The sequence below is a fragment of the Hyperolius riggenbachi genome, chromosome 5 (genome assembly GCF_040937935.1).
Source record: "Hyperolius riggenbachi isolate aHypRig1 chromosome 5, aHypRig1.pri, whole genome shotgun sequence".
Classification (NCBI taxonomy): domain Eukaryota; kingdom Metazoa; phylum Chordata; class Amphibia; order Anura; family Hyperoliidae; genus Hyperolius; species Hyperolius riggenbachi.
Window position 1 is genome coordinate 202,972,553 of NC_090650.1, and position 20,142 is coordinate 202,992,694.

At 43.3% G+C, this 20,142-nt stretch overlaps 2 protein-coding genes across 5 annotated transcripts in view; one reads left to right on the forward strand and one right to left on the reverse strand.

Moving 5' to 3' along the window:
• LOC137517556 (uncharacterized) overlaps window positions 1-1,491 on the forward strand; it is a 59,900-nt gene extending 58,409 nt beyond the window's left edge. Inside the window, exon 6 of the mRNA XM_068234556.1 lies at window positions 1,182-1,491. Coding sequence (XP_068090657.1) covers window positions 1,182-1,219 — 38 coding nt within the window. The 3' untranslated portion in view covers window positions 1,220-1,491. The remainder of the gene's footprint in view (window positions 1-1,181) is intronic.
• A 7,443-nt stretch (window positions 1,492-8,934) lies between these two features.
• NT5C3A (5'-nucleotidase, cytosolic IIIA) overlaps window positions 8,935-20,142 on the reverse strand; it is a 124,936-nt gene continuing 113,728 nt past the window's right edge. For all 4 annotated transcript variants that reach the window (XM_068236582.1, XM_068236583.1, XM_068236584.1 and 1 more), the window contains 2 exons: window positions 13,168-13,368; window positions 8,935-9,536 (listed from right to left, as the gene is read on the reverse strand). In XM_068236582.1, the coding sequence (XP_068092683.1) occupies window positions 9,435-9,536; window positions 13,168-13,368 (303 nt within the window). In that variant the 3' untranslated portion in view covers window positions 8,935-9,434. The remainder of the gene's footprint in view (window positions 9,537-13,167; window positions 13,369-20,142) is intronic.

Genomic DNA, 20,142 nt, shown 5'->3' on the forward strand with positions numbered 1-20,142 from the left:
AAAAGGGCGCCGGAGAAAAATAACGTTTTTTATTGCAAGCGGTGCCCGGAGACATGTTTTATAACTGCTTCTCATGATTACGCGTTGTTTAAAAAATTATAAATCATTAAACATTATTTTTACATGAAAAACATGAACTACATGGAAGGGAGTAAAAGTGGCTGATCTTTTATTTTTCTAAAGATTGTTATTGTGTGTGTACTTAGATTTACTCCTGGGTGCTGCCTACAATGAAGTGTTTCAATACTTTAAAAAAAATAAAAATTATATACACACATTTTCCTGGTCCTTGGAGACCAATTCAAAAACGGCAACACTTAAGGTCTAGAATACCTTAGGGTTGCATAGCCATGCAACACAAATCCCAGGCTCTGATACCTCCATGGGTGGGACTTGGCACAGGTAGGTTGCACTGCATGATTGGCTGCATTTTGGCAAGAGGCTGCACTATTGGCCTAAGTGTTAACAGGAAGTTAACACTTGTTGCAATTTGTGTTGTGTGGCTATGCAGCCATAAGGTATTTCTAGACATTGTAGTAATCCACCAAATGTGCATCCTTGCTAAAGAGTAACAGCAGCGCTATTCCACCTGCCAGTGTGAAAAGAGCATGCGGGACCATTGGTTTCACACTGAAGCATGCGCTGCTCACTTTTCACTATAGCCGGTGTCCGTGTTGTATAGGGGCCAAAAAACTAGTTTACTATACCCACATTTTTAGTACATCAGTTTACTATACCAGGCATTGCTCCCATAGAATTATAATGGAGATTAGCCGGGACCTGTAGAGGTAGTTTACTATACCCAAGTTACCTGAGATTATACTGTATTTATAGCAAATTAACACTTCTTCTACAAATACCATTTTCTGGCTGAACTCCATGGATATATGGTGTTAATGGCTGATATAGTGTTAAATGGAAGCAGAGGTGGGATCACAGGGTTGCTGCAGTACATGAAAAGTCCAAGGTGTGGAGCCTGTGCTCCATGTTGTAAATGTTGCAGTCTGCAACACTTCTATGGTGATTCTCCACAGATCCGTTTTTCATATAACTGAATGATGTGAGGTCCCTTACACAGGCCACTTTTCACTGTGGTCATTACTCATACTAGGCTCATTAATCAAGACAAGCAAAAAGAATGCTATTTCTCATTCACCCTAATTTTTTTTTATTTCTTTCAGGTCATGGCCTAAAGAAGGGTGGCACCAGGAAGAAGTAGTGTGGCTGCTTGATTTTGTGTATTTAAACATGTATATTTATTTGTGTGAGTGTTGCATGGAGCAGTGTTTTTTTACTCCTTACAAAAGGAGTCCTACCTACCCACTAATTTTTGTATAATCTAGTACTTTGTTATGCACTGGAAAGGGAAATTGAGGCTACCAATCTGAAGGAACAGGCACAAGTATTGAATAATGATTATAACCATATGAATGAGAAGACACTAAATACATAAATAAACAGACTGACACATCTTTAAAAAAATGCACTTTAAATGTAAATAGCACTTAAATCACAAATGTAATGGCATTAAATAAAGGATAATAGACTTGCAAAGTGTTCGTTCTGCTTTAAGTTAAAAGCAAAAATCCAGATTTTCCAGGAAATTTTGGTGAAATGTGTGTTTGTCTTCAATGGGAGATCTGGTGGCCATACATGGTACAAATTTTTTCATACAATCTTACCATTTCTATGTAGTATAAGGGTAAATTAAGGGAATATACTGAAAGGATAAATTAGGCAGTTCCCTTTATATTACATAGAAATGGTAAGATTGTATGAAAAAAATTGTACCATGTATGGCCACCATTAGAAACACTTAACCATTCCCTGATGTGAAGGTGGCCACACAGCATACAATTTTTTAAAATAGCTGTTCAATTTAAGAATTGCAATCAATTTTTCTGATTGTAAAATTTCAAAAAAAATTTGAAATTTTACAATCAATGGCAATTTTTCCCCAATTATGATTTGTCAATTAATACACACCCTAGCAATTTTCCCAATCTAACACACCATACAATCTTTAGAAAGATTGAAGAAAAATATCTGGCATTCCGGATCGATAAAAGTCGAAGAAAATGGGGGATCCAATTGATTTTTCAGTCACAAAGCGTTTTCGATATTTTTTCAGGATTTCCGATCGGTTTTATTGAATTGCTGTAAAATCTGATCATTTTATTGTATCATGTGTGGCCACCTTAAGATTTACCCCTGCTTTGTCTTACTAGGTCACTATTAAACTGAAGAGACATTAAAGGGGCCCATACATCTCGACTCTGCCTGGTCAGTAAGCCAGCACCTATTCAGTAGGAGACCTTGGGCAAGTCTCCCTAACACGGCTACTGCCTATAGAGTGCGTCCTAGTGGCTGCAGCTCTGGCGCTTTGAGTCCGCCAGGAGAAAAGCGTGATATAAATGTTCTATGTTTGTGTACACCTAACTATTCTCACCGATATACAGCAGATTCGATCACTGATCGGATCTGCTGTGAAATCTTTGCGCAAATGCTGACAGAATGCTCGCTTTCTGTCCGAAATCAATCATACCTGTCCGCGCAGAAGATTTTACTCTATCACTGGTGTGTCGGGAGTGCGTCTATAGCGGTGTTCGAATGCCCCAAGACCGAGGCAATAAATTACCTGCTCCACCGGCGCGAGTCCCCGCTCGCTCCGCTTTCCTCTTATCCGCGCTCGGCTCAGTCTGGCAGGCTGCATTGAACTTCCTGTCCCAGCAGGAAGTTTAAACAGGATGTGGTCTGTGCATGGATCCCTGGAGAGGTGTTAATGTTGCTGCACATGACTCTGCATGCAACTGTTCCCCCTTTGGCATGGTGGGAGGTATTGGGGTACACACTTGGGTCTCGTTTCCACTGTTGCGGTGCGGAATCGCCTGGATTCCACCGGACGAAATCGCATGCGGATGCGTTTCCGCATGCTGTGTTCCCTGTGATTTCACATGCGATTTTTGCATGGCTAAGAAGCAGGCGAATTTAACCATGTCACTGCCTGTGCAAATTGCCATAACATTACATGCGAAATCGCAGGGAAAACCACATGACAAAACCACATGCGATTTTCCTATTAAAAGCATTGCGGGCGATTCGCCCACATTCCAGCCGCACGTGAAATCTGACGGCTCTGCCGTGTAGATTTCCCCCGTACACCAAAACGCACCCGCACGACGCACAAGTGGAAACAATCCCATCCACTTGTATTGCCTATGCGAATCTATTCGCTATAGTGGAAACGAGCCCTTAGGTTTGATTCATTCTGCTTAATCTTGCATCTGGTGGTACTCTAAGATTTTACATTCTGGAAGTAGTTGTGGGAAAATTGTACATTCTTCCTAATGGAACCAGAAAAAAAATGGCATGTGAAGTACTGTATTTGGTCAATTGTAAAACTGCATAAATTTGCACCTCGCTGACCATCCCACATCCATCTTCCCTTCTGTATTAACTAGTGGATGGCTGTCTGTGGAACGTTATCATATGCTAGTCAATTTACTTACAAGCATGCTAGATACTGCAACTAGTGGCTGCTTGTGTTAACCCTTTTACTTCATGGGTGAAAATTATAATGGTTTACAGAGAAGAGTCTAATTTGACACAACAGATATTAATGTAATTGTTACCATCAACCAAAAAATTCCTGCTGAGTTTGGAACAAGCTTAACTTTGTCCTGCAGCTTTGTCCTTCAGGTTATATGGATCACATGTTAAATGCGTCAAACCTAGCAAACTCAAATATATTGGCTTGGAAGCCTTGGTGTCCTGAGGAGGCATGACTACACGCGAAACGGCTGTTGACATAGGCGTTCTGTAACCTGTTGCTTCGATCTACCGTGCTTGAATAAACTACCTCTGCATTGGAGTGCCGGAGTCCGCGTCTCTTCATTTCAGATAAAATATATTGGCTGCATATGAAGCAAATTCCAACCCTTGCCCCAAACTTTGTTGGTCCTTTGACTGGAAGCCCTGGCACTTAATGCAGTTGATCAATGAGAAGCAAATTCAGTTGTTGCATTGGGATTCCCATGTACAGTAAGGCAGGAGGCAGCAGTAATACTCTGCAATGAGACGGTTAATGACAGTCCTGAGTGATCGGTGCTGTAGCTGTGTACAAGCTCGGAGGTGCCAAAAAGATGCAATTTGCTAAAAATGTTGATATCCAAGGTGACATGATAGACAGACAGGGGTATGTACAATACCTGGCGCACAGAACTATGCGGTGTTCCTTCTGAGAGCAGGAAAAAGGGTCACCAGTTCATAGATTTTAGCTCTGGTATACTTCAATGAATGTGTCATTGAGCAAAAACAATACAGATACATCTTAAAAGTAGATTTCAAGGAGAACTGTAGTGAGATTTATATGGAGGATGCCATATTTATTTCCTTTTTAACCTCCTTGCCGGTTATCCCGAGCTCAGCTCGGGGTAACCTGTGCAGGAGGATTTCTCAGGCCCCGCTGGGCCGATTTGCATAATTTTTTTTTCCTACACGCAGCTAGCACTTTGCTAGCTGCGTGTAGTACGCGGTTGCTGCTGATTCGCCGCACTGAGCTGGGCTCGCTACATGATTTGAAAAAAAAAGTGCAGCGCTGCCTCCTTGCCGGCAGGAATTAGACTGGCAAGGAGGTTAAGCAATACCAGTTATCTGGCAGCCCTGCTGAGCTATCTGCCTGCCATGCACACTCCAGAGTAGTGTGAAACATCACCCCGGGATACCATGGAGGTGCTTACACCCCTGGACTTATATATTCGTGACTTTTCCTGGTGTGGCGAACCGGTAGCAATTAGGTGGAAGAGTTATTGGAGTGGGTAGAGCGCAACATCTTTGAACTTTTTATCTGCCTGCAGAATCGCACCGGAAATGAGCATGCAGCTAATTTTGTCAGATCTGACATATCAAACACCTGATCTGCTGCATGCTTGTTCAGGTTCTAGGTGGCTAAAAGCATTAGAGGCAAAGGATCAGCAGGTTTGCCAGGCAACTGGTATTACTTTAAAGGAAAACTAGTGAGGTATATAGAGGCTGCCATATAGATTTCCTTTTAACATAAAATAAAACTGGAATATCTTAATCATTTTTAGGAGAAGCAAGATGGATGCAGTTTCATTAGTTTTGCCTCTGGTGTCCTTTAGAGGCAGTGGTGGAACTTACCACCTCTAAGTAGTCATAATGAAAATGTTTAACAAAATGAGGCTGCAGGATGCAAGTCATGAGGGATATAAAGCAGGTGGATGTACCAATGGTTGAGGAGTGGGGCTTTGAGCTCTTGCTGGGATTTGACCCCTTTCTAAAGTCACATTTGACCACATCCTGTCATTACCACAACTACACACAACTGGTGCTTGACCTGGATTTTGGCTAGCACTTAAAGGGAACCTTAACTCAGATGAATATGGATGTTTCCTTTTAAACAATACCAATTGCTTGTCAGACCTGTTGATCTCTTTGGCTGAAGTACTGGTTGTTTCAGGTGTGTGATTCAAGCATGCAGCTGATCTATTCTGACTTCAGTCAGAGCACCTGATCTGCATGCTTGTTGAGGGGCTGTGGCTAAAGGTATTGGAGACACAGGATCAGCAGGAGAGACAGGCAACTGGTATTTTAAAAGGAAAAATCCCTATTCTTTGTTTAGGTTCCCTTTTTTATTTTTTTTTATTTTTTTTTAATTAAAGACCATACAAGTCAAAATGTGGAGGTTTATACGATGACACTTTTAATAAATTGGCCAACTGGTGGAAATCCATGTAAAAAAAAAAAACTTTGTCTTTCCGGTTTCTTTTGCTTGAAGTCACATGCTTAGTGGATATGGGTGTGAACTAGTTTACTCCATGGTCCTGCATAATGTAGGTTGCAACACTGACTTTCTGTATTAAGTGGCCACTAATGATCCAATCTTTTTTCATCCAATTTTACCATATCTATGTAGTAATGGTAAATTGAGTGAATATATTGAATGGACAATTCAGACAGTCCAATTTTACAATTTCTTTGTAATAGAAAAAGGGACTATTAGTGGCCACCTTTACACAACCACACATACCCTTCAGCTTTTTTGAGGGGAGAGGAGAGATCTGTGTGTAATGGTTTGACTACCCCAACTTTTTTTTAATCATACATTTATGCTTACAGGATAAAACCAAACCAGTTGCCTGGCAATCCTGGTTTATTTGGCTGCAGTAGTGTCAATTGCACAAGAAACAAGCATGCAGCTAATCTTGTCAGATCTGTTAAACACCTGATCTGCTGCATGCTTGTTCGGGGTCTATGGCTAGAGGATCAGCACTGTTGCCATGCAAATAGTATGGTTTAAAAGGAAATATGGCAGCCTCCATATTCCTCTTGTTAAATTTGTAGTTTAACCTCCTTGGCATGATGATTTTCAGATTTGTCTAAAAGCTGTTACATTTACATATACAAGATTTTAGTAAAAAAAAAACTATTGCAGTGAGCTTCTGCATATCACTTATTCAGGCACAGGGTTACTGCTCTAAGGGCTGGTGCACACCAAGTGTTTTGGTAGTGTTCTCAAAACCGCTGCCACCTGTGAAAATGCTTGGCTAATGTATCTCAATGGGATGGTGCACACCAGCGGTTTGAGGTTTTTAGCAAACGTGGCTCTTGCAGCATTGTTGCAGTTTACATTGAGGCAGAAACGCATCTGCAAGGTATAGGAAAAGCTCAAACTGCTCTGAAAAATGCTAGGCATGTTTAGAAAATCTTTAAACCTGCCTAAAATTTCTCTGAAAATCTGTTTAAAAAAACCCCTAGCGTTTTGCAGATCTACTAGAGGTTTTTGGTGTGTGTGCTGGCACTTGATTACGGATTTTTGTCCTGAGCCTGACTGGATTACTGCTAAGGAGGTTAACTCTACGGCAGGGGTCCCCAAACTTTTTCAGTCAAGGGATGGGTCTAAATACTTCACTGTACTTTTATGCATGCTGGAATATGCATAAAATGATCTTGAAAAATGTTACATTGAATCTATGTATTGATTTTCCACAATCATGCCCAGAGAACTCACAGTAGCCATTCAGTCATGCGGTGTCTGCAGACAGTGAAGCATGCCCAGGTGACAACCCTCCAATTGGATAGCAGTGTCTCCTGATGCAGAATTGGAAGCTAGCGAATGACTCCTTACTGGCTTCTACAGTATGTGGATGAGTGCTGCCAGCACTGCTATTCTATATGTAAAGGTGTAGTGGGGCACATCTATAAATTGTACATTTTGTGTTTGGGGGCTAGTGAAAAAGCCTCAGGGGAGCATAGTTTGAGGACCACTGCTCTACAGGTTTAACAAATCAGATGTTAACTAAGGGCAAATAAACCAATTTCCCCCTCTTATAACCATTTTAAAAAAATTGAGTGCAACAGTCTATGCTCCCAGATACTGAAAACCCTAGCTACGGCTCTGATGGTACAATATGTTTCCACTCCGCCAGATACAGAATTACAAGTAAACAGAAGTTTTATTTTATTGGTCCAGCTCCAAGCTGCAAACAATTGCATGGAAAATTTGAAATCCAGCACCAATGCAGAAAAAAAATGTACTGGTAATCTCAATCATCCATACGAATGAGGAATCAGAACTTTCAGCAACTATAAGACCTCAATTGTGCTATCAAACTAGCAGGGTGGAGAGATTTTATGCCTGGTACACACCATGCAATTTCCTGTCAGACAAGTCAAATTTAATGTTCAATCATTTTTCTGATTTTGTATAAAAGTGATCTGAAAATTGATCAGTACAATGATTGGAAATCAGATCTGCTAGAAATAATCAATTTGACCCGTCCATCTGACAGGAAATTGCATAGTGTGTACCAGGTATTAAGCTTGTGTGAACCGTTATGGACAAGCACAATTTTTTTTTTTTTTTACCTAAAGTTCAGTTTCATATTGAAAGGTAATACTTATGATTTAACATTTGACTCTTCCCTGAGAGCAATCCCATATCACAGTCACTGAATGGAGCTGTACTGCACTTTATGAAAATCACTTTCTTAATGCACCGCTTACCAATGTTTCAAACCCCAACTCTTATGCCTAGTTTTGAAAGCTGAGAATATCAAATTAACAAATGCATGTATATCCCTCTTAAGTAACCATAGCAAGCCTGATAGTTGCAAAAGCATCAGTGTGGTGGAGTGAGGCCTGCCCCACCCAAACAGGAAATGTGAAGCATAGACCCAGGAAAGGTACTGTCACACTGCCTCCACATACAGATAAGTCACCCAAAATTTTAAAAAGGTGGCACACCACTGGCTGCAAAGATGCCTGTGTTGTAGAACAGAAGTACTACATGTTACAGACACGCAGGTACTTCATCAGGTTTCATGCCCCCTGATGAAGGACCTGCGTGGTCTGTAACATGTAGTGCTTCTATTCTACAATACACGCATCTTTGCAGCCAGTGGTGTGCTGCCTCTTTTTCAATCTTTGGTTGTATCCAAGACCGTGGGAGCAATTGGGTCACGGCCTGGCATTGGCAAACCCCAGGACACTGAATACCTGGGCAGCTGCTTCCCCGAAGGCTTTGAATTTGGTGTAGTAATGAGTCACCTCTGTACTTTATATTGAAGTATCACACTGGTATTTTAGAAAGGTGGGGACCCCCCTTAGTCGAGAATCCAGCATGTGTACAGCAGCCCCTTGATGTGTCATGAAGTGATCCACTGGCAGATTGTCTTGGCTTAGTGCAGGCATTGTTCTCCTACTTACCTAGCCTGCTCCATTTGTGTGGCTTGTCATTGCCCCCCCCCCCCCCCATAGCAATAGAACACATTGTTAAACTGGAGACTAGCAACGCATCTTTACAGCATTGGGCGCAGAACTGTTTAGTTAAGGATTGAGTCCCAATAGAATTTGAGACTCTATATGCACCTTAACAAAGCTAAAAATCAGTAATGCAAGTTTACTACATTGTTGATCAGTGGCACATGTAAGATATTTTAATCACACACAGTACAAGATGAAATATGACATATTACAAAAGTAGCAAACTCCAACACATTTGTAAGCAAAAAAATAATTGATCGTGAAATATTTTACTGTGTACAAAACTGTACAAACACAACTTAAACGTGCATGTAGTTTGGCCTTTTGGCAAACATGTTTGTACAAAAATACAGTTAAAGGTGCACATGAAAAAACATAACCACATGAAGAAATTCTTTCCATAGGTAGAATAAATCCCATTCTGTATGAGGCGTGACTCTTACTTGCTGGCAGGCTTCACATAAAGGCCAAAGGCAACAGACGGCATGGATAAAAAAAACCATAAAATTATGAAAGTTAAGGTGCTTTCATGTCTCCAAAATGTTCTTTATGTAGTTTAACTTAAAATAATAATTGAAAAGAGAATCTGTTCCTCAGAAAAGAGTTAGTGTGCTTTTGTTGGAAATTAGAGTTCTTAGATCCAGTAGAGCTTACATAATCTTTTGCAGGATAGAGTTTGCCACATCCAGAGTCTCATCCTTCACTAAAACAATATCATACAAGTCCATGTATTTCTCTAGTGACTCTTCTACCTATGAAAGAAAAAAAAGTTACAGTTTATCTTCCAGGTTTTCAGATTTTGGATTTAGTTACATAAGCTTGGAAAGAGATACTCCTCATCAAGCGTTCTATCATACCTTTAGTTTATACAGAGGATGAAAACTAAACAAACCCCTATGTAGATGTAGCCAATACTACCTCTAACTAGAAAATATTCCTCTATGTCCCCACATGGCAGCCTGATGAATGGTTTATAAAAAGCTTAATATACTATCCTTTAGTGTTCATACCTGTGAAGTTCATTATTGTAAAAACCTATAAAGAGCCCTTTCCATCTATTATGGTAAAATCTCCTCTCCTCCATAAATAGCCGAAATTCCCTTTGTCCTATGTACTGAAATTAAATGTACATTTCACAAATCTTTATGTTGACCTCTGATATATATTAACCACTTTGGTCCTTAAGGGGGCAGAGACCGCTGGTACCAGAAATGGCGGAACACCAACGACTCGCCGCACGTCGGGAACCTGGGCCACCCACACTGCGGTCTCTATGACGGCAGAGTTCTTGTGAGCCGGTCAGGAGCCACTTTCATTGGCTCCTGACCCGCCTATCAATGTAAGCCAATGGGAGCTGCTTACGTTAATAGATATTTCATTGGCTCCTGACCCGCTCACAGGGCTCTGCCGTTATAGAGCTGGCAGAGCAAGTGAACTGAGGCGGAGAAGACAGCGGCGAGATCGTCGGGAGCGACGAAAGCAGTGACCGCACGGTGTCTGTTGATTGAACTCTACGCCCTGGCAGCCAGGTAGCCATCAAAACAGGGAGTAGATTTCAATCATTAAGGTCTTAAAGTAGTTAATCAAATCACCTCAGAGTTTCAATTTAAAAACAAGCAAACAAGTTTTTGTAACCTTTGATGTCCAGTATAATTATTTAGTCTTTATATAGAGCGGACATCTTACGCAGTGCTGTACAGCGTATAGTCATGGTACTACCTGTCCCTCAAAGGAGCTCACAATAGTCTAGGGCCAAGGTAGGGGGAAGCCAATTAACTTATCTGTATGTTTTGGGGATCTGGGAGACCAGAGTGCCCAGAGGGAACCCACACAGACACTGGAAGAACATACAAACTTCATGCAGATAGTGTCCTGACTGAGATTCAATCCAGGGACCCAGTTCTGCAAGGCGAGAGCGCTATCCACCACGCCACTGTGCTGCCCAGTATCTTTCTTGAAGTAATATGAATGACTAGATCTGTACTCTTTAAACACTTACTGCACCAGGTGGAGTATAATCATGGCCTGGGAAAACTTCACTTGAAATCCCAGGGCCGTAAATATTAGTCTTCAGTGGCTACTATTTGAAGGACCACTATAGCAAAAAAGAAAGCAGTTAAAATCTGACAGATGCAACAGGTGGGTGCTAGGGCGCAGATGGGACTAAATGAGGGCCATTTTGCTTCCTCTCGGGATGCTTGGTCACATACAAGTTTTTATAGGCCTCCCTACTCACGTGCACACCATTTTGGCAGGTAAACTTTGCAACTGCTGTTCAGGAAATGCTTTTGATATCAAAGAAAACTCAGATAATCCCTCACGAGGCGATGGACTAGTGCAAAATCTGTTGGTTCTGCCAGATTTCAACTGCTTACTTTACAAATCACTTGTAAAGGTGGCAATATGATATTTGTGTATTTCTTGTGTGTTTGTTTCTTTGTGGCCCCAGATTTTATTCTCTATGGCTGATGATGCTAGGCAGCTAGGCACTGAAAGTTCCTGCATAGCTTGCAGTATTATTAACCATTATTCAGCTGAACGGCATTGGAGGAAAAGTAACACAAGTGAGGACTTCATCTCTTATAAAATTGCCCTGAACAATTTCAGAAACGCACTCTCTGTGGCAAAACAGTCCTATTTTTCTTCCCTAATATCCACCCATTTACACAATCCAAAACGCTTGTTCAGCACCTTCAACTCCGTTCTCCATCCCCCTCCTTCATCTTGCTTATCAGCTGAAGAATGTGCAACATACTTCACTGATAAAATTGACAAAATCTGAAGTGAATTCTCCATGCAGCCCTCAAATCCCACCTCCACACCTCTCATTGACTGCTCTCTAACTGCCTTCTCTCCACTCTCTGAACATTCTCTCTCCTCTATAATTTCCAAAGCAAAACTAACCACCTGTTCTTTGGATCCTATTCCCTCCCATTTCATTCCGCAGCTATCCGCATCTCTCATGCCTGCACTAACAACGCTATTTAACCTGTCCCTCTCCACTGGCCTCTTTCCGTCCCCACTCAAAAAAGCTGTTGTGACACCACTACTTAAAAAAACATCTCTAGATCCTACCACACTTGCCAACTACCGCCCAGTGTCACTTCTCCCATTTGCATCCAAAATACTTGAATGCCATATACATGCAGAATTAAGCCATTATTTATCTGCTAATTCCCTACTTGATCAGTTCCAGTCTGGCTTTCGCTCTAACCACTCCACGTAAACAGCCCTTACCAAAGTGGCCAATGACCTTACAGCCAAATCCAAAAGGTCAATTTTCCATATTCATCCTTCTTGACCTGTCGTCAACATTTGATTCTGTCGACCACACCTTACTCTTACAAATACTTTCAAATGTAGGACTAAAGGGCCTTGCTCTCACATGGTTATCTTTCTACCTCTCTGGAAGGTCCTCCACAGTCTCCTACTCAGATCAGATCTCTTCTCCTCATGCTTTGTCTGTCAGGGTTCCCCAAGGCTCTGTACTTGGCCCCCTCCTCTTTTCCATCTACATGTACGGTCTTGGTGACTTAATCAACTCATTCGGGTTTCAATACCACCTGTATGCAGACGATACACAACTGTACCTCTCTGTCTCAGACCTTAACTCCCTCCTCAAACGTGTACCTGACTGCTTGTCTGCTATATCCTCCTTCATGTCCTCTCGCTTCCTAAAACTTAATATGAGTAAAACAGAACTAATAATTTTTCCACCGTCTCTGTCCACCTCTCTGCCTGAAGTAACAATAAATGTTACTAACACTCCCATAACTTCAGTTCCCAAAGCTCGGTGCTTGGGGGTAATATTCGACTCAACTCTCTCTTTTATTCCTCATGTTCACTCCTTAACCAGCTCCTGCCATCTCCAACTCAAAAACATATCTCGCATCCGTCCTTTTCTCACTCAAGACACAACGAAAATGTTAATACATGCTGTTATAAATTCTCGTCTGGACTACTGTAACATACTACTTTGTGGACTACCTTCTAACAGACTAACCGCACTCCAGTTGGTACTTATAAATCAATAATAATACTTTCTAATTGTTTTTCCATTCCTCTCTTGCCCATGTGTACAAGAGATGATCAGAGGGACATTAATGTTTCTATTTTTGATGCAAACTGTGTTGCAATTTGAATGCAGACAAAAACTGGTTCAATCCAAATCAGCAACACTTCTTAATTAATTAGGAGTCCAATTTGCATTCATCCAGAATCATTTTTCAATTCAGTGATTATATGCCATCTGTAGATTATTGGATCAATTAGGAGAAATGCTATGATTCCCTAGCTGGCTGACATCTTGCAGCTCTAAACTAAATTTGCCCTTTCCCACCACCACAGCAAAAAGGGGAAGTGTGTTTATGGAGATTTTCTTACCTTATCATTAAGGTATCCAATTTTGAGGATATTTTCCACATTTGGTACTCCATCAGCCATTGTCAAATCTCCTAGAGAATCCCCCAGAAGAATAATGTTGCTGTTATCCTTCAAATGATTGAAGTACTCTGTGCGTCTCAAGGCACCATCATGTTTGTTGTAAACATGTATTAACTCTCCTTTGAATCCCTTTATAACGCCCTGTAAATGGAAACATAAAACAGTGGTGTTGTAAATAGTCTTCTCTAAGTAACAAACTTCAGTGTTCTTAAATGACGAGTCCGATAAAATACAGCAGCCAAGTAATATGCTGCTCTAGTACATTAGATTGAAAGTATAAATACTGTATATAGTCTCTGATCTTCCGTGCTAATTGCAACTGGATATTCTTCTTCACAAGCTCTAAATAGCTCCATCTCACACCATACCCCAAGCATGTGAACTCACCAGATCAACAGACCATTATCTTGTGGTTAGCTTATAGCCCGTACCCACTATGCTAATTTTACGGCAATTGTTCGGACTGACACTTTTTTGAGTTACTGTTTCCGTGATCTCACAACCTGAGTGCAGGCACTCGATTACACAAATGACCTTTGGCAATGCACGGCAATGAAGACAGACAAGAAGGATCAAATCTTTTAAAATCCCCGATGATTCTCATGCAAAGTACCGTTTGACTTACCGTTCACGCCCGTCGTATGCAGTCGCATGACGTCCCGTGTTCCCACCGATAAGAAGATGGATCAGGGAACCTCATTCATCCGGAGGCGTCGCTATCAGGTTCCCCGATCCATCTCTTAGGCGAGTATTCAGCTTAACACACATACGACCATTTTGTATGGTCTGTTGGTCTGGTGAGTTTACATGCATGGGGTGAGGTGGAGCTATTTAGAGCGTGTATAGGAAAATCCAGCCCCAATTAGCGCAGTTGATCGGACTATATAAATAGTTTTTATCTGTTATCTAAGAAAAGGGATATTTTCTTACACATTACTCTTCAGTTCAATGCTACTAGCAATTCTGCTTCATGTACAATTTAGGAGCACCTCGCCCTTGGAGGTTTGATCACATATAATAAAATCAACAAGTTTGCTCTGCACTAGCCCTGTCCATCCCCTAAGCCTGAGAGGCAGGCAGCTCTGACCGCATACATGTTTTCCATTTGGATAAATGACCATTATTTACATGTACTCTTCAAATGTATCACTACTCTCCCTAAAAAGAGAATACAGTTCTTATTAAATCACTATATACACAAATGTACCTGTTGTTACCAGGGCCGGATTTCTGGCAAGGCCACAGAGGCCATGGCCTAGGGCGCCAGAAATTAAGCTCTGCTTGGGGCGGCTGAGGGGTAGAAAAGTGTGTGCAGGCAGGGAGTGTTGACAACGATGACTGCCCGCCGCTGTTTATTTATGTCCGCCCACGGCACTCCTGGCCACCAGTTTCAGCCTGCTCTCTCTCCCCCTGATTCCTGTCTGCTCCACTGAGTCACCTCTCCCCCTCCCTCCTCTCACACACACTTCCTGCAAAGTCCGTTTAGTCTGCGGCTGCCCTGCATTAAAAGTTTGCATAAGGTATTAGCTAGCAGCGGGCAGCCACGGGCAGGCATGTGCTAATCCTAGTCCGTCCTATTATGTATGCACTATTGCACTAACAGCAGCTCTCCTCCGGCATTGCAAGTGGTAGAGAAGATGCTGAGAGGCGTCCGGGCAACCAATAGCGCAGCTCGGGGGGACTGGCTTGGGCAGCACTATGATTTTTATTAGCTGGTGGTGGCTAGTGACTTACGGCAGCAAGAGGGAAAGTTTGTTGTGTTTACAAGCATGATGAAAGATCCCAGCGAGGTGGGCTGAGGAGGGGGGAGACTACCGTGCACGGAGAGGCCAGACTCAGGGGCAGCTTATCAGCTATCATTGCTGGTAAGCAATTAACATTGATTAGGACATGGGCGCCCATTGTTCAGTGGCAGGGAGCTGTGTGAGGTTTCACACGTTAAGGTGCGTACACGCGCACTACCGCCGGCAACGACGGGTCCACCGGACCCTCCCACTGGGCGGACGTTCGACCGACAGTAGCACGTGTGTACGCGCTGTCAGTGAACTGATAAGTCTGTTTCTGAACAATCCGTTGCCGGCGGTAGTGCGTGTGTACGCACCTTTACAATCAGACAAGTAAACAAACAGTTGCAATACACTGTCCATAGCTAACTTGGAAGCTGCAGCTGAATGCTTTTATCTCAGCCTGGCTGATTTATTGCATATTCCTGGTCACTGTCACCTTTCCTCCTCCACTTTTCTTCACACTCTCCCTCTCTTTTCCTATCCTATCTTGTGCTCTCCATCTCCCTTTCCTTCCTCCTAATCTCTATCATGTGCTTCTCTTTTGCTCCTCTTCCTTCCTCTGTGTCTCCTTTCTTCTCATTTTTTTTTGTTTGGGGTAGAAGGAAACATTGAAGCAAAGGCTGGGAAACTGTCCTGATATCTCCTTCCACTCTGTCTTTCGTCCCCCACCCCCCTCCTCTCTAACACTGTCTCTCTCTCTCTCGCTCTCCTCATTCTTTCCCTCTCTCGCTCTCCCTTTGCTACCCTTTTTCATTATAATTGTCTCCTCTCTTGTTCTTTTCCTAATCCTACTTTATCGTGTTCTCTTTTCCCGGTCTTCCCCTATATTGCCCTTCACCACCTTTTCTCCACTCTTTCGTTCTCCCCTTATCTCTCACCCCTGCTGTCTTACCCGCTTGCTCTCTCTTAAGTATTTAGAGGGAACCTATGTGGCTTGTGAGGGGCACATTGGGATACTTACATCGGGAGGAGGAAGCCTAAAGAGGCTTTCCTTGTCCTCCATTGCCAGACCGACGCAGCGCTGAGACCCTCGAAGTGCAGCCACAGTGCATCTGCGCGGTAGCAAAACCACTCGGGCACCGGAAGAAAAAGCTGAGCCTAACCGTGTTTGTGCTACTGCACAGGTGCAGATGGCTCGCCCTGACATGTAATATAGAATAATGCCATTGATTGTCCTCAGAGGAGATCACAATCTAATTATACCATAGTCATAGTCAAATGTCCTACCATGTTATTATTATGTATTTATATAGCACTGATATCTCCTGCAGCACTTTACAGATCACATAGTCATGTCACTGACTATCCTCAGAGGAGCTCACAATCTAATCCCTACCATAGTCATAGCCTAATTTCCTACCATATTATTTTATGTATTTATATAGCACTGACATCTTCTGCAGCACTTTACAGAGTACATAGTCCTCATGTCACTGACTGGCCTCAGGAGGTCACAATCTACCCCTACCATAGTCATAGTCTAATGTCCTACCATATTATTATTATGTATTTATATAGCACTGACATCTCCTGCAGCACATGACAGAGCATAGTCATGTAACTGTCCTCAGAGGAGCTCACAATCTAGTCCCTACCACAGTCATAGTGTAATGTCCTACTATATTATTATTATTATGTATTTATATAGCACTATCTTCTGCAGATTTTTGCAGAGTACACAGTCATGTCACTGACTGTCCTCAGAGGAGCTCACAATCTAATCCCTACCCATAGTCATAGTTTGTCATACCATATTATTATTATATATTTACATAGCACTGACATCTTCTGCAGCACATTACAGAGTACACAGTCATGTCACTGACTGTCTTTAGAGGAACTCACAATCTAATCCTACCATAGTCATAGTCTATGTCCTACCATATTATTATTATTATTATATATTTACATAGCACTGACATCTTCTGCAGCACATTACAGAGTATATAGTCATGTCACTGACTGTCCTCAGAGGAACTCACAGTCCAATCCTTACCACAGTCTAATGGTTGGTTCACAGGATGCAACTCCCTGTCAGATCAATGGGTTGAATCAATTATTTCTGAAACGATCTGCTCCCTATTGATAACGGGATTGATTTTGTGCAGTAATGATCTAAAAAATGTATTCCAATATCAGTCTGGCGCAGATCAGATGTGTTGGAAATTATCGGTTTCAACCCATCGATATGATGGGAAGTTGCATTGTGTGTACCAGCCATAATATCCTTGCCATCAGGCAGCAGCCATGCAGTTTGAAGCCCACCCTGCTTCCACTCCAAAAGGTTAATTCTTTCCCCCTATGGTCAATCTAGCTACATGCAGAGTGGGAGGACCAGTCTGAAGGCCAGGAGAGCTCCAAAGATGCCTGGGGGGCAAGTATGGGGGTATAATATTTTGCGTGCATATATACGGGGGCGGGGGGGCAGTTATTGATAGTTGGCCTAGGGCACTAAAAGATACAAATCCGGCCCTGGTTGTTACTCAGATGTTTTCTCAGCCAATGGCTCTGGAACACTGTGGGTGTCGCACTGAATGTTGCTTTGTATAGCTCTCAGCTGGGAGTCATTGCACTATACATGCTGAGAGCCAGCATCCCTGCTCATGTGCAGGTGCAGGATGCCTCTACCTACTCCCAGTAGGATAAATCTATGTTGTGCATAAACACTCCAAGGGCCTGATTCACTAGTTGGTGCTAACCTAGTCAGCACGCCTAAAGGCTTTGTGTGTGCTAACTAGGGTGCTAAGTAGTTAGCACGCACCAAGTAAAATCAGATCGCGCCCAAAACAAAGCCTGATGCGCGCGAAAACGGCGCACCCATGCAACATTTAGGGCGCGCATCTGTCACAGGAGCCCTAGTGGCTGACCGCACTTAGCCTTCTAAACGGTGCCAGCGCACAGATCGTGCGAACTCTGGTCGCAGTCAATGCGCAGGAACCATTAAGAATTAGCCGCAGACAACTCAGAAGGGAGCCTGTGAGACACGGGTGATTACAACTTCACCCACTGGTTCAGAGTAAACTGCCACCACCGCGGTTACCATGGGACCGTGGAGCCCACTAACTGACTGACTAGTCCTGCGAATAAAACGGTTAAACACACGGTATTCTGTCTAGCCAACAACAAACAAACAGTAGCGTATCTTCAGAGACCTGGGATCAGTTCTGTGTGTGCTGATAAGCAGGGTAGCGGACAGTGAATGACTTGGAGAAAGTCGTTTATTCACGCAATATAAATAATTAATATATACAGACAATTATTAAAATCAACAATTATTAAAACAGTAATAGTCAGTATAAAAAATAAAAGAAGGGAGAAAAATACTTAGTTCCTGGAAAGATGTCCTTTTTTGTGGGAAAAATCAGAGTTCTGGGTTTCAATCAATGTTCAGAGTTCAGACCAGGTGGATGCCAGCATATCCTCAAGCTGGCACCGATGAGTTCAAGATGTTTTCAGGGTGGAGGACACTGAGTTTGGCTCCTCTGCCATTCTTATGCCCCTGATTCAGTAGGAGGGAGTGAGGGCGGGGCCACACACCCCCTTAGAACATGAGATGAGTCCTCCCCTTGTCCTGGAGACCAGAAATCATGCCTTAACCATATATGGGCTCTATCTCACAGAACCGTACAGGTCAGGGCAGATTTACTAATATTTTCAGGTCGGTCTCGATTTACCCAGCGCCCTGATACCAGACATGAGGGGTGGGACCCCTGTGGTATCATCAGGGCACATTTAAACTGCCTAACTGGCAGTCCTTACCTCAGAATGTTCTGAAACTTCCTCAGAACCAGCATCGGGACTCATGCTACACTTCCCCCACGTTTGGCGAAGCTGCCATCTCAGGAACCCCAGAAATATGACAGATCTGGGAAGTTATGGATTAGGCTATGAGACTCAGGTTTATTCAGGATGTGTTCTAGCTGCTAACAGCTGACTTCCCTTTGATCTTTACCAGTGAGCAAGGTGTCAACACCTCCCGGAGATTCGTAGCCTGCCTGGCTGCACCTAGGCATCCTGATCACCCTTTGGTTAATTAACATCTACATGAGATCAGCTAGGTGTCACCTGGTTCCCAGAACAGAAAGGGAAATTGTGCCTTCCATAGGGAAGATGTTCAAGCTAATTAACACCTCCCCCCCCCCCCCCCCCAGGCTTCCACTCAGCTAAGACAGATCCCCCAGCTGTTCCTAGGCAGAGGGATACTACACATCAAATCTTGGTTCTATTGATCTGAAGCGCAATCGATGCAGGGAATCGAGTGCGATCGTTCTTTTCTTCACGGGCGGTTCCAGGACGCGCCTGCGGCCCCGCAACCGTATTTGACAGCATCCAACGCACCCTTATAGGCGCATGGGGTGCGCCGTACTCGTCGCACCTGGTGCAACGTTTTGCGCACACCGGGCTTTGCTAATTAGCGTGCGCAAAGTTTGTTTAGACGTGATAAGGGCCTTATTACAAGCATGCTAACAGTTAGCACCGCTTTGTGAATCAAGCCCCAAAGGTGTATGGATAATAGATTCTTTACTCCCTCTTATTTTTAGACTTAAAGTGAACCTTAAGTGAACAAAAAAACGAGTTCTACTCACCTGGGGCTTTCCTCAGCCCCCTGCAGCTGATCGGTGCCCTCGGCGTGTCTCTCCGATCCTCCTGGTCCCGCCGGCGACCACTTCTGGTTTCGCCGTCAGGACTCGACAGGCTGGGAACGCGAGTGATTCTTCGCATAGAGAGCTGCTATAGTAACATAGAGGGAGCTATTATTGCTGGGGATGCGAAGAATCACTCGCGTTCCCAGCCTGTCGGGTCCTGACAGCGAAACCAGAAGTGGTCGCCGGTGGGACCAGGAGGATCGGAGAGACACGCCGAGGGCACCGATCAGCTGCAGGGGGCTGAGGAAAGCCCCAGGTGAGTAGAACTAGGTTTTTTTTCACTTAAAGGGACACTTAAGTCAGACAAAAAAAATGAGTTTTACTCACCTGGGGCTTCCAATAGCCCCCTGCAGCTGTCCGGTGTCCTCGCCGTCTCCCTCCGATCCTACTGGCCCCGCCGGCAGCCACTTCCTGTTTCGGTGACAGGCGCTGACAGGCTGGGGACGCGAGTGATTCTTCGCGTTCCTGGCCACAATAGCGCC